Source organism: Falco biarmicus, chromosome 2, assembly GCF_023638135.1.
Source record: "Falco biarmicus isolate bFalBia1 chromosome 2, bFalBia1.pri, whole genome shotgun sequence".
NCBI lineage: Eukaryota > Metazoa > Chordata > Aves > Falconiformes > Falconidae > Falco > Falco biarmicus.
In genome coordinates this window covers 74,049,695-74,064,077 of record NC_079289.1, presented here as the reverse complement: position 1 = coordinate 74,064,077, position 14,383 = coordinate 74,049,695, and the positions used below count along the sequence as shown (strand labels likewise).

Sequence of the window (14,383 nt, the reverse complement as noted above, 5' to 3'; positions counted from 1 at the left end):
TCCCACAACCAGCCTGTTCCATTTGCAGCTAGCAAGTGGCAGGCTTCTGCTGGAGAGCTCAAAAGCTCAATTTCCAACATTTCCCACCCACCCCCATAGACACATAATTATATCTGGTACCTGTTAGTGATCATATTTTAAGCTACTTTTTCATCTACCACAGATATGAAGTGGTGAAAAGCGGGAGGAAATGTTTGGTTTTATAAATGGCTGTGAGCAATGTCTAGGGCATGCTGTGCTGAAGTGGGCAGCAGCATAGTTTGAAGGCAACAAAAAGACTTATGAGAAAATTGTCTCCTGAACACTTTAATAATATTTTAATTTTAATATATTTTAATATATTTTTAATAATAATAATATATGCTCATACAAATAATTTTGTATGAGCAAATGATAATTTCTAAAAGGTTTAATCTTCGCTGGTGTTCAGTGGATTTTCATAGAGATGAAAAATTTTTATTCCTGATCACAATCTTGAAATGACTATACCTTTTCTAAGGCACTGGACTACTCAAGATCCTGAATAACCCCCTTAAGTTTGGTTGTTCTTATTTTACTCTTTTGCTTGGTGTTGAAAAGTCGTGTATTAACTTCCAAAGCACTACTGAAGTGTTTTAGTTGAAACATTGCATGAATACTTCTGATAAGAAGAAACAAAAATAATCCAAAGAAATTATTTATTGAAAATGCAATCAAATACAAAGAGGCTTTTAAAGATAAGCTCTTGGGACATGGTCTTTACAGACAATGCTATTTTCTCTGCTTGCGAGAGGGGGAAAAAACCTGTAAATTACTGCACACAAGATACATATATTTGAAAAAATTCAAGCTATTTGTTTCACTTGCATGCTTCACTTCACATGCATGAAGAAATTCACTTAATTTCTTCAATAATTGTTATTATTTCTCCAGTTTCATGTTTTATATATTGATTCTTATATTCTCTCTATTAAAGGAAGAATAAAACATTTTATTAGTTTCATGCATGAGATTACTCACGATTTTACAATTTATCAATCTCCTGTCATTCAGAGTGTTGTTATTTATTATATAGAAGCTGTACTAGGATTCTCTCAATGAGAGGACTGAAGCAGACATATCTAAGTCTTCCCTCCATAAGGATGAATGAAAGACTTTTCAACCCAAAAGCCAGAAACCTCATCTTTTTAAACATGGAAAAATTAACATGACAAAGGAACAGAAAGTAAAAGAATTTATAAATCACACCAGTGGTCCAGTGTGTCCTTGCAGACACGTTCTTGTTTCCAGACCTGGTTGTAGCCAATTTAAAGACTGAAAATTGCAGCAAACTTTGCAACATGCTTGTCAGATGGGCAGATCCTGCAATGTCTGTCTGCCAGTTCCTTCTTCTCATGAGTCTCTCCAGATTTCCTCATAAGCTAAACCTCCAGCTCTCTGCTATACATTTTTGCTTACCACATCCTAGAAGCTTTTCTTCTTGCAGTATCATTGCCAAATACTAACATGGGTCTCAACATCTGCTATGACACAACTGTTTTTGGCCAGCAGTAGATTTACTTTGTCCCGTCTCTCCCCACAGTTGACCAACGGTCTGATTCTGCGTTATTATTTTGCTGAGAAGCTTAGGCTCAGCACTATTGTAGTGATAGCATATGGCTTATAGGGAGAACAGGGAGAAATTGTGTATATTTTCCAGTGTTCCAGGCAGATGGATGACAACTATTTCAGAATGGAAAAGGCAAAACCAGAATTCTTTGCATGTGGACCTTCTCTTTCAATACCCCAAGAACAAGAAAAAGAAAGAAAATTTATCCTTGCTTCTGGGCATCTCTCTGATGCTTAAGTCATATCTTTATGACTTCAGTGGATTGTTATTTGCAACAAATTTCAGGCAAACAGAAAGAAAACATACCTGGAAATCTGCTGGAGAGAGCTCAGGGAATGGGTATTTTGGCTGTGGTATTGTAGGTGAAGTTTTTTTCAAATAAATTCTTCTACAGTGACAAAAAAGGTTGGCAAAGATTTAATATGCAAACATATGAATAGGTACTATATAATAATGCTTCTGAGGTACTATTTTGTTCCTCTAAGACAAAAGCAGTGAAAGAGTAACTAAAAATTACATAGGCTGAATATAATGGTATCATTTCATTGTTCAGAATTTTGATGATAAGAATTTATTTTATGAATTATTAAAGAATCATAGAAGTTGGTTTTTTAAGTATCTGAAAGGGAAATATCCTCAAAACAAGGAAACAATTTAATGTACCACCCATCTACATTGCAGGGTCTGATGGCAGGAAAGCGGCACGGACATAAGGCCTTGTCCCAGTTTTGGAAAGCGTTGTTTTATATTGATCAAGTGAATAAGAAGATTGTGAATCAGAAATACATAACCTACTTGAGGGACATCCAACAGGTCATGATTTCTGCTATAGTACAGTGTGGATTTTCCCTCTCCCTCCTCTCCTTTAAAAAGAGGCCAGAAATTTTCTCTTGGGGAAAGAGGTGTTATTTCACTACAGAATAAAATTTTTGCACAAGAAATAAGGCTTACATTGTGCAAAGAGAAAGTATGAGACTTGCTGCCAGTACTGGAATCAGAAATAGCATATATGATGTAGATGTGAGTTCTTCTCCTGAAAGACAAGCAGTATTCAACGTGTTGGTATCACAGAAGAGTAATGATTGCACAGGTTTGTGCAACCTGCTTTGCATGATCATATCAAGAACCAGTATGAAGTGGCTGCTTCTTTAGTTTAGCACCTCAGTGCCCTGTAACATGTGAAGGAGTGGGATGGCCAGCACTGGTGGACTGTCTATGGCAACCTGAGACCTTACCAAGCATTTTGTGAGGAACTGAGGCCTACAGAGAACTTCAAAATCCAAGGTGGCAGAGAGTAACAGGGGAAAAGAGCACTTTATAAAGCCAAAAGTAGAAATAGAAGAAGGAAAAGTGCTGGCAACAGACCTCAAAAAGGTTTGCTTTATTCATTATCTCCTTGCAAGAAGCACCCACTGTCACACCAGAATGCTTGAAGACCTCCCTCATATTCAGCGATATGCACTTCTTGCTCCTTCTCATCCTAGCAAACTAATCTGCAAATACTGTGTTCCCACCTCTAAGGGATCATAAGTGAGGCAGACGAGTAAGAACTGAGGAAAAACTAAGTCAAGGAAGTGATTTTCATTCTTACCAAACTCTACGGGTGTACTCCACTCTCCCCAGCTTGGGCTCACCAAGCAGCCGTTGTCAGTTGCTCTGATTTTGACGCTGTACCTTTTTTCCTTGCTGAAGCTCCCAAATATATAGGAGTTTCCTGTGATGTTTCTTGCCTAAATAAGAAACAACTAGACTGAGAGCTTTTTATTCACCAGATGTATAGATGTTATTAATGCATCAGGTTCATTTAATGATGCAAAGAATCGCAAAAGAAAATTTTACATATACTTCTGTGAACAGGTGAGTAAAAATTAAATAGAAAATCATCACTTAAGAAATTAACTTGTTCCATCCTAATTCTTTTTGTCTGAATGTTTTTTAATTGGTGATATTGGAAAAAAAATTAATAGTTTATTTTCAGTCTGTAAATTATTTATTTTACTGGAAAGTAATTCTTCAAAAATCTGGAATTCCCTTACCGTGGATGCTTTCAGAACTGGAGTGTAACAGCCAGATTATACAGAAAGGACTATTTTGACATATGTTGAAATTATTCTCAGAAGAATATTGAGCTTTCTTGAAAACTTGTGGGTTTTTTTCTTCCTTTTTTATACTTGGCTTAATCTTTTAGGTGATATTTTCTTGCCTCCTCCATCTCAACCCCTTCCAGACACCATTAATAAAGAAAAGATTCTCCACATTTTATGTCTTTTAAGTGTAATGTGGAATTATGATCCATATTTCTACATATACATAAATTTAGTAGGAAGTAAAAAAGACTGAAAAATGGAAGGTTTTGTGACTTGCATAGAAGCAATGTAAAGTTCCACATGTGCAGGTGAGGTTTTTTTACCATGTATTATAAATAACTGTTTAAAACTTGGAGTTTAGGTAACTTGTGACTAAAAAGCAAACAGTATACTGAAACTGGTAGTGTGAAACTGGAACAACTTGGTTGGAGGATGCTCTGATGTAGATGAAATTTCAACCCAGCATAAATGTTAGATTAATATGGTAATAAAGACTTACTGTTTTCGATGTGGTTTTGATGGTTTTTTTGGGATCAGCCTAGCAACAAGAGAAAGTTTTAATTTTTATGATTATTCTTTTTGTTACTGTATAATAAAGGGTCCTGTCTAATGAATGTTTGAGTTTCAAGACAAAAACCAAACACATCTAATATTATAAATGCCTTCTTTTAAAGACTGTGAAGTTAAGCTGTTCTTCCACAGAAAGGTTTTTCCTCACCACTGGTGCTCTGAAATACTGTAGCCTTTAAATTTGACTGCAGAACTGAGTATCAAAGAACTAAACAAAAAAAGGCTCAGGTTACCCACCAACTAAAATTTTACTTTTACCTGTACAAAAAAAAAAAATAATCTAAAAAACCTAGTAAACTCAGACAATATTTTTTTCCATTAAAAATTTTGTCTACGTAGCTAATACATGCTTAAATATTTCATTTAGCTACGTTATGTCTCCACTTTATTTTTTTTTTTTACTGTTGGAACAGCAAACAAATATTTCTGCAAATACTTCAGGCTTTGGTTTTGATGGATGCAAAACTGCTTTCCATATTCATCCAAGTCTTCAAAATACTTGTAGTTACTGAGATGTTTAATAACAACCATATACAATTAAGACCTGGAAAACCTGGATATTCTGTTCCAATAACCTGACAGAATATTTCTTTTTATTCAAAGGCATAGATAGCTCTTTCCACTTTAAGTTAAAAAGAAAGGACACAGAACTTAATGAAAGCCAAAATGAACAAATACTGTGTTCGTGTCCCTTACACCTGATAGTGACAGCTGTAGTGCAACCGTCTTCATTGTGCATGCTGCAGACCTAGTTTAGATAAACCTAAACTCCAAAACTCCTTCAGCAACAGCATGGCAATGTCAGCAAATGGGGCAACAGAAGAAGGAAGCAAGGCTGGATACACAAAGGGCAGGGGTATAAAGTATGGGGTTCCAGGCTGAGATACCCAAGGGCTCTTGCAGCACATCTTAACTTACAGGTGCACCTTCGTAACAATGCATGTGTTACTTCTTTGGACTTACTTTAGTAATAAATAAAACCTGACTGGGCAGTAATGATGGCTACGAGAAATGTGAACAAATGCAAAGTGAGTTTGTGAAAAACTTGATAAAAAGTGACTGATGGGACAGGAGACTGCAGATAGGAATACCACAGAACAGAAGGTCCTGACCTAATTTCATCAGAAAGCTGTGGTAGGACTCCAAGACTACACTTGGACCCACACTGCCTTACAGGGACACATAAAATTGGTTGTATTAAATTTAACAGTAGCTTTGCTTTTTTGTACTGTATTTAGAGTTCATTTGGTGTATGTTATAACTGTTCATAATAAAGTTGTCAGATAATATGGTCCATGCCTCCATATGTGCTAGAATAGCTATTCACCCACAGTATGGGATTCCTTTGCCCAGTTTCTTTAAGGACGGGCTGTACAGTGGACTGAAAACATTCCCCCAGTTTGCTGCCTCTATTTGTCAGTGACAACAGCCCTAAGCTCATGTGCAAGAGGGGCACTACATGTCAAAAAGGAGAGATTATTTAAGTAGGGAAAGAGAAAAGGCTATTGGTTTATGGTAGTATATGTGGAAATACAAGCATAGAAAATACTATTAAATTATAATTATTCTTACCTTGTTTTCTATGACAATTTCATATTTGAAACAAGCATGTCTTTTCGTGTGGCTTGTGCAAGGTGGTTGCCACCTAATTTCACAAACGTGAGAAGCTTCTGTACAGTTCACAGTGACATTTAATGGAGGGGTGAGTTTTTCTACAATAATATAATCAGAAATACTATTGATTAATAATTAGCTCTTCTCACTCTGACTTTTTACAGTATAGGTAGATGTTCAAGTAACTGGTCTAAAAAGATGTAATTCTGCTTTACCAGAACTACTATATTCATACCATATTCTGAAGCAGGACTCCCACACTCCAGAAGAGGAGACTAGAGTATCAGCAGCAACAGGAGGTAAAATTAAAAAACACAAACCATTTGTTAGATTTTATTGACTTCAGTGTATAATCTGTGCAGGGTTTTGTTTCTTGTGTTGCTTTTTTTTTGGGGGGGGGGTGTTTCTGTGTCAGATTAAAAAGAAGTAATTTCTTTTTCTAATTTTTTTAATGATTAGCAACATTCATTCATTAGGAAAAAAATGAGATTTTGCTCACAGTGTTAAGATAATTTGTTCTTTTATATTATGTGGATGAACAGAATTACAAGACAATGGTATAAGACTGACATCTAGATAGCCCCACTCAGGCATTTTTAGGTAGTTAATTCCAAAAGATGACACCTTTCTTTCAGAGAATAAATATTTGACTGAAATGTTCACAGTTCTCCAACCTATGATTTCAGATTGTCTCTGCATTCATTTGTTTTTGTTCATTCTTTTGACTTTTGACTTTTCATACATCAGGGTTGGGGAAAAGGGAAAACCCCCCAAATTTCTGAGGAGCAGTATTTTAAAATATATATGTTTTTTTTTCCACGGATAAACTCTTCATTCTCTTAGCATAAACCTGGAAATAAAAATGGAAAAAGTTCTTACCAATTCTGTACAGAAAAATCTTCTTCTTATATGACAGAATGTTTCGTCCACTTCTTGACCCGTTTACCAGGAAATCAGCAATCTTGTCTTTTATTGTCACATTTTGGAAACTACATCCTATGTTCCTTCCATAATTATCTGTGATGTAATTCTGGCATCCTGTGAAATCTTCGTTCCTTTACAATGACATATTGCATTAGATATTGATAGGTTACATGTCAGACCAGAAATCAAAATTCCCTAGATTCAAACAGACCTACTTACACTGAAGTCTTCCAGTAAAGGAAATATTGTGTGTCTCTTGAAGCAGTCCTGCCCACATGCCAAGTGCAGTTCATGAAGGAAACATTGAAAATAACACAGACAAAATTTTCAATGGCTGTCCCATTCATGCCTGCAAACACAGGAAGAATATCCCATGTCCACTCTGCCAAAAGACTGTACAACTGCTCAAATCATGCATATTTCTGCAAGATCATTTAGTACTTTCTACCCAACTGATTAGTAAATCCAACTGCATATTTGGGTCTTGCAGTTACGGGTTTACTTCAAGATAGCAATGTTTTTATTTGTGTTGAGCCATGAGGACTATCTACCACTGTTGCAGATGCTGAAGATGTGACTAGGATTTAATCAACTCTTTAATCAACTTGGACACAGTGATGTAGTGGAAGCTAATAACAAAGACAGTTGCTGTTGTGTCCTTTGTTTAGATCCCGTTTATCTAAAAGATCCCCTGTTTATCTAAAGTCCAGTCTACAGTGGACTATAAATTCAACAACCATGAGCAAGGCAAGTTCTCTCTCCTGTGTGTGTCTTAAGTGCTCTGACCCTTGGCTGACTTATAAAGGAATAAGGGTTTAAAATAAGCTGTACACCACTTTCTTCTGTGTAACAGCTGGGTGATTACAACCGAACCCTGAGACTGCTTCCTGAAGCTAGGCCAAGCAGAAGTGCCATGATTTTGAAGGGAGGATAACATATTTTTCAATCTTGACTTGAAAACAGTTGCTAATCTGTTCTGGCATTTTGGATTCAGGTTATGGGGAATTTTGTTTGCACTGAATTTGATAGAAGCAGGCCTGAATATCCCTGTCATTAGTGTAAAACCAAGACAAAATCAAAGTGGAAGTTGATAGCTTGCTCAAGTTAAAAGACTATTCAAATTGTTTATTCACATGCGGAATGATTTCATTGCCTGTTTCTTCCCTATCAGAAGGTGAGATCTCTGACAGGAAATAATAATCATGCCGTACGTCTTTTCAGCTGCTGTCAACATGAATTGAAGGACTGGGTCACAGCTTTCCAAGGCAGTGATTCATTAAACTTAACCACCACATGTACCACCTTTAAATGTACCTCCTTAGTTAGCCTTAAAGCTCCCTATGTGTCTATTTTGACACCAAGTGACTGTCCACTGTTCAAGATTCACTGCAGTCCAGGCTGGAAACCTCTTTTCCTTATGTTCCCACAAGCATCTGATCATGTAGCTGACAGCACGGATTTAAAAAGAAATGCTGTTATTGAGCAAACCAAAACTTCTGACATCAGTGGATGCTTAGGGAGAAAGGCATAAGGAGAGTGAAAGCACCAAGCAGGCCTTTGCCTACATGCTCTCTCATCTACCAGCAAGCAATGCCTTATGGACTTGCAAAGTTAAAGACTACCTCACAGATCACTGTGCTTAGCAGTCCAAGAAAGCCTGATCCCCCATTAATTTCCTTTGACTCTTTTGAATCCCCCTTTTTTTTTTTTTTTCTTTTTCTTTCCTCTACCACATCCCTTGCCGTAGGATAAGCAATAGGAGAATTCAAAAGGTCTGTTTTCCTTCTGGCGCCTTTCCTCTGTTCAGCTGTAATGTGAGAAAAAGCAATTATTTTCTAGAAAAGAAGAAGCTCAAACACACTCTTGCACATAATTTATTTTCATGGATTGCTCCAGGAAGCTACTGTGCTGTATGGAGGGTTTTGCAACTACTCTACAGAATGAAGTTTCTTTCATTTGGGTGTACTACAAGTGTAGGCACATAGTAAAGGTGGCTAGGATCACAGTTTCCAGAGGCAAAGGCTGTTATCTAGGAGATCTGACCTAGTATGATTTTGTGTAGCTTGGCTACAAATAGAGTTAGATGAATTAAACTCCATGTCTCAGAGCTCCTTGGTGGAAGTGTTCATTTCATGCTCATCACACTGGGAATCACCATGTACTAGGAGAAATGTTGCTCAGGGACAGGACCTTGCAAAGGAGTCCTAAAAGTAGCAACCATTTGATTCTGACACCTTTGGAAATAATAACAAATTGTTCAAGGGGCAACAAAGTTGTCAAAGTACTCCTGGATTTCTTGAAAACTACCTCTCTTCCATGAGGAAGGTTGAAACTATTTCAAGAGCTTGGTTTAGCAGTGTTTTTTTCAACAGCAATGTTGGCCTAAGCATCCCCTGTCCTTCCCCATCCTCCATGGCTCCTTCCCAATTCCATCCTGCCTCCCTGGTTTACTAGTGACATTCCTTGTGGGGCCTCATAGTGAGTAGTTTTAAAGAACTGATCACCACTAAAAATAATAATGCTCCTTCCACCCCAGAAGTTTTTGTTTCTTCTTGTTTTTCAATCTGGCTTAGCATCCTTTACCACAAACAGTGAAGCTCATCTTACACTTGCTAAGTGTAGGTTAGCAAGAAAAACCCAGAGTGGAGCTTTCCAAGCTACTGCTGCTGCAAGAAGTGTTGACCCCTATTTAGTCACTAGAGGCATCTAAGCTCTCAGGATACAGTTGCTTATACCCAGCTTATGTATAAGTTTACATATATAAGTATAACCAACCGGTCCTGAGAGTCCAGTGATTCTGGTACTGTACTGAGGTGATGGAAAGCTTTGCCCAATTCTCTGGTCTGCAACAGATTCACTTTATGGCCCAGGGTCAATCAAAACTGTGTACTTCTTCATTTACAGAAGAAATAAAGATGTTTCCTTCCTATCAAGAAGTTATGAGATAAATGCAGCAGTCTGAAGTATGATCACAGGTGCTATGTAGGGGTCTTAGAGGGATGGGACAGCCTTTGGCAATGCTGCAAATCAAAAGAAAAAAGGGTTATTCTGATTTCAAATCAGATCACAACTTGGTTCATGTGTAGCCCAACAAGCAGTTGAGTTGGCTGGCAACAAAGGAAATAAGGTAAAAGGAACTCTTAAAATAGCATTGTGGTCAAGGAAAAAGCAAATGAAACCACATCCTTGGCTTTTTCAGTTACGGCCTCAGTTCTTTATATCCAAGAGAAGCATAGAGATACTCAGACGTTGTTTAATTGGCCTAAGTTCCACAGCCAGAACATCCCTCTGCCTACAAAACAGACATAATCAAGCTGCACAGTGTCACGCTCATACCCACATCAAGCACATGCTGGGAAGATCGCTCAGATATGTACGAGTCACTCTATTCCCTTTGCTGACAGGACTTTTTCCCCAGGTTTTGAGTGGATATATTTTTCATTTTTTCTTTATTCACCTTTCTGTGGATATGCCGAAGAAAATCCAGCAGAGTAGACAACTATGACTACCCTTCCTTTAAGGTTGATTTTTGAGCCTACTGTATTTACCCTCTGTGTTTTACAGTTTTATTTTTTATTTTTATTTTATTTTTATTTTATTTTTATTTTTATTTTTAGCAACACCTGGAATGAAGCTAAGTCTTCATGAGACATTTCTCCCATTATTTCAATAAGATAGTGATTTTTTTCTCTTTAGAATTTATACTTGAGGATTAGCTAGTTCTAGTGGCTTCTTGCTTAACCACTCCTCTTCTAATAACCCCCTATTTGTCACTTACTGTTATTTTCTTAAAAAAAGAGATAGGACCATACTCTTATGATCCTTTTCTGTGAGCTGTGATGCAAAGAGAAAAATTTCTCTGTAGTGCACTCTTTCTTCATCTCCCGGGCAGATGTTAGAAAGGGTGTAGGAGTAGTAGCTTCAGAAAAATATCAGAAAAAAGAAAATATGGCTCTGCAGTTCTTTGAGGTAATCAGGATTGTTAACAAGAAAGGACAGGGTCTCACCTCTGGGCCTTGGGCCCAAGAGGATTTTTACTTTTATTCAGTAGTTCTTGAATAGAAAATGCATAATCTGCTCTTGACTCTAGGTCACAAAAGGTCAGATAATTTCTAAAGGACTGTAAACATACTTGCTATTGGAAATGCATGAAAGGAAATTACATTGCTTTAATCTTTTAACCTAACTCTGAATATGCTGTCAGTTGTGGGGTGGAGTTTGTCTTCCTAAATTTACCCAAGTGCTGTAAAGATATGCCCACAGGGGAACCAGTAATTCTACACTGCCTTAACAGTGTTTGGAAAGAAACAGTTTATTCAACCTAGTCTAGGACAAGACAAATGAAGCCTTCACTATATTTATTTCCTGCAAGTCACTGAAAACATAGCCCAGGGTGAATGGTCCAGAAGGATCCCTCTAAGACTAAGGTATCCACCTTGGTCAGGTGAATCCAGGAGGATTCATTCCTTTCCCCTCTTACATCATCTGGAATCCACATGTAAGTACTAGACAGAAATGTTGCCACTATTCTTACTGAAAACTGCAAATTTATTTTTGAAAATGCCTTTTCCTCCTCTTTATTATATCTATGCTAGTGTCACATGCTGCTTCTCTTTAGAAAAAGTTACAGTAGTAGAACAGTACTATTTTCCCCAGAGGTGGTCCAGATTTCTTTCACATCTCAAATAATTCCTGTGCAAATTGTTGATCAAAATCTTAAGGAAGCTTAAAGTATTTCTGTGTGAAGTTGTTTCCTTTCTGGACTGTAGTTTGTAAACCTTTTATGAAAATTGGTTACTGCTAGACTCTGATAGAGCACAAGCTGCTCTCAGAGAATGCCAAATCCTGACACATGTCCACAAGAGATGGTCATGATAGGAATTTGGAAATATCAGTGAGGTTGTAGTCTTGCTGGAGTGGCTATTCTTGTCCAGGTTGATTAGAGAGTTGATTAGATGAGAATAAAAATTGCCCAATAGCCTGCTGATTTTAAGTAACATATAACCATGTATCTTACCATGTCTCAATACTGCTATGATTTTTATAACCAATGAAAAGTAAAGTCTGCAGTTAAAAAAACCCCAAAACTTTACACTTTGTTTTTATATCACTATTTTTCATTAAGGAAAATATCTTACTTGTGCTGGGTGTTGTACTTAAGACTAGACCTCTGAGTTTTAATTCACAGCTTTGCCTCTGAAACACTGTGAAAGTTATTTTGGTTGGGGAATATACAAAATGGAATTACTGCTTACATATTGGATGGGCTATGAGGGTAAAATTATGCCTACATTCCTATGACATTTTCAGAGAACTGTGCATAAGTGAAATCTTCTACTTCAGTATTAAAATTGTAATAAAAGACACTGACATGCCTCCATTCTACTGGTGCCTAAATGCAGTACTCCTAAAAGGGATTCACTCTGCAACGTGATTTTGCCATGTGGTGTAAAGAGCTAAAATCTGAACATTTCCAGTTTGATTGCCTTTTCAAAAGAAAGTTACATAGGCACTCTTCAGTGCTGTAACACAGCTTTCAACTTCACAAGCAAAATACTTCTCTGTGGATGAGGCCAGTAACACTGGAAACTCTGGTAATGTAAAAATATTTTTATATAATTATTTTCAGACTGTGGAAAAAATACACCATAAAAATTTTGGCTAAGACATTCATCAGACAAAAGCATGCACTTACAGGCAGTGACTATCCACCCCTCACAGTTATTTTAACAACATTGAAACTAGCACAAATAACAAAACACAGTATTTCTTTGCCCAGCTTCTTTGGAGTAACAGAAAAGAAAATAGAGAAGAAACCCAGACAAAAACAAAAGTAAACCTACCTCCTCCTTGAAAACTGGTTTCCCTGTGGCAATTACAGTAATGGGGCACAAAAAAGATGGAAGCTGTGAATTTGCCTTGGTGGCGTATTTTTGTGTGCTTTGACAATGTGATTTCATTACTAAGATCTTCTGAACTGCTCATGTAACAGGGTGAAAAAGTCCCGCCTACCTCTTGCTCATTTCCCTTATCCCGTACTTCTGTAATGTAATGGGGAAAACCACAGTTACAGCCATTCTTTTTCTACAGGGAGACAAATAGGTCAGAATAAAAGGACACTCTTTTTATCACTTCATTCACATTCACTAATTTCTGTCACACATTCTTCATATAGGAGTTTGTACAGGGCACAGTCTCAAATGTAGGTGAATATATGCCCCCCTCTGGCTCAGATATAGGTCAGGCACCATTGTTTCAAGCCATGCCACCATTTTCTGCTTATTGCTTAAGGTCACCACCCTTCTCCATGCAAGAAAAGAAGCCTAGAGTGCTGTGGACTCCCTAACAGCTGTTACCAGCTTTGCATTAGCCAGCCTCATTGCCTGTAGATGAGTAACAAACCATTGTCACCAGCCTCCACAACTTTTCCACTTCACATGTGCACACATTTTTCAGGGCTAGGTGAATTTTATTCACAGACCAGGAAAAGTGTGTGCAAATGCCCTGAGTGCACCAAATCAATCCTACATCACTCGCCTGTGCTTGTGCCCTGGCCCCAGGAAGGTCTTGCCTCCTGGCTGTAGAGTGCGAACATCCCCTTTCCAACTGCGCTCACCAATGTGAGCACACACACAGCATGGTGCTAACACAGTTGGTTGTGCACTGCCCAGGCACAGACATCCAAACTGCCTTTGTTAGCAGGCTCCGAAAGGAGTAAGCCCAAGTCTTTCCCACTATCTTGATGGCTTTTGACACTGAAGAGTGTGCCCGGGTCCTGAAAGAAGTTTGTCCAGCAAAGCAACTTTCTGTGACCCGAGAAACAGCACCTGCCTTCTATGTACCCCACAGCACAGTCTGATTACACAGCCCTCTGCCTTTTAAAAAATATGAACAGAAAATGAAGTTATTAGAGCACAGCATTTAAATCTGATTACTCATAATGTTCACTGAGTGTACTAGTCTTACTACACATATCTGTGATATCTCACTGGAGGAGAGGTAAATAAGGTCAAATCTGTCCTGGTTCTGTCTATCTGTATTTTGTACAGCTTCATTCCCATCAGCCTTTGTTCTTGTTGCTTCTTCTGGGCAGAGTGGGAATCGGGGGGTGGGGGGGTGGGGGTGGGTTCTTGAGTTGTTTCCTTTTCTTCAGGTCTTAATTCCTCAATTTTATTAATAGACTAGACAACAGAACACTAGCGCTTTCTCTGCTAAGACTTCATTTTAATATCTGCAGAAGTAAGGGCCTTAGTTCTCTTTCTCATTTTCTGTTGTAGACACTTCTACAAAATTGAAGTGAATTATGGGTTTGGGATAGATTTGGATCAGTGAACCTGAAACCTCATTTTCTATAAGATGACGATAATGCTCTGTAGGTTTGAAGATAAACAACTGATTCTTATATGCATCCAGAAGTTGTACAGAATGAAACAGGTCTTCCGTGGAAGGGATGTTAAGTATGTAATCGCACTGACATCAGAGCTTGTCAGTATGGCAGGAAATACCAGTTGTTGTGTAGTGGATACAATCTGCAACCCTGCTATTACTGTTTTCTATTTTAATAAATGGGAATTTCCCAGAATATTTAACATGGTTAAAG

The 14,383-nt window shown here is 37.7% G+C and overlaps 2 protein-coding genes across 2 annotated transcripts in view; one reads left to right on the top strand and one right to left on the bottom strand.

The window, feature by feature from the left end:
* Positions 1 to 660: 660 nt before the first annotated feature.
* On the bottom strand, positions 661 to 12,783 carry LOC130144531 (granulocyte-macrophage colony-stimulating factor receptor subunit alpha-like). The gene is made up of 9 exons (XM_056328377.1): positions 12,627 to 12,783; positions 7,003 to 7,132; positions 6,739 to 6,914; positions 5,818 to 5,957; positions 4,175 to 4,213; positions 3,180 to 3,318; positions 2,540 to 2,621; positions 1,895 to 1,976; positions 661 to 946 (listed from the first exon to the last, which is right to left on the bottom strand). Exons 1-9 carry the CDS (start codon positions 12,766 to 12,768, stop codon positions 875 to 877), a joined length of 1,002 nt encoding a protein of 333 aa, XP_056184352.1. The 5' UTR covers positions 12,769 to 12,783; the 3' UTR covers positions 661 to 874.
* Positions 10,388 to 14,383, top strand: part of LOC130144529 (interleukin-5 receptor subunit alpha-like) — a 43,214-nt gene continuing 39,218 nt past the window's right edge. The window contains exon 1 of the mRNA XM_056328372.1: positions 10,388 to 11,281. The gene's annotated coding sequence lies outside the window, so the exon portion shown is untranslated. The remainder of the gene's footprint in view (positions 11,282 to 14,383) is intronic.

Bases quoted from the DNA above. Each gene is read 5' to 3' on its own strand.
- LOC130144531 (XM_056328377.1), bottom strand. From the start codon at position 12,768: ATGAGCAGTTCAGAAGATCTTAGTAATGAAATCACATTGTCAAAGCAC. The intron at 7,133-12,626 runs GTAGGTTTACTT...CTGTGTTTGCAG, and splicing joins AACCAGTTTTCAAGGAGGAG to GCATGAATGGGACAGCCATT. The intron at 4,214-5,817 runs GTAAGAATAATT...TCTTGTTGCTAG, and splicing joins AAATTGTCATAGAAAACAAG to GCTGATCCCAAAAAAACCAT.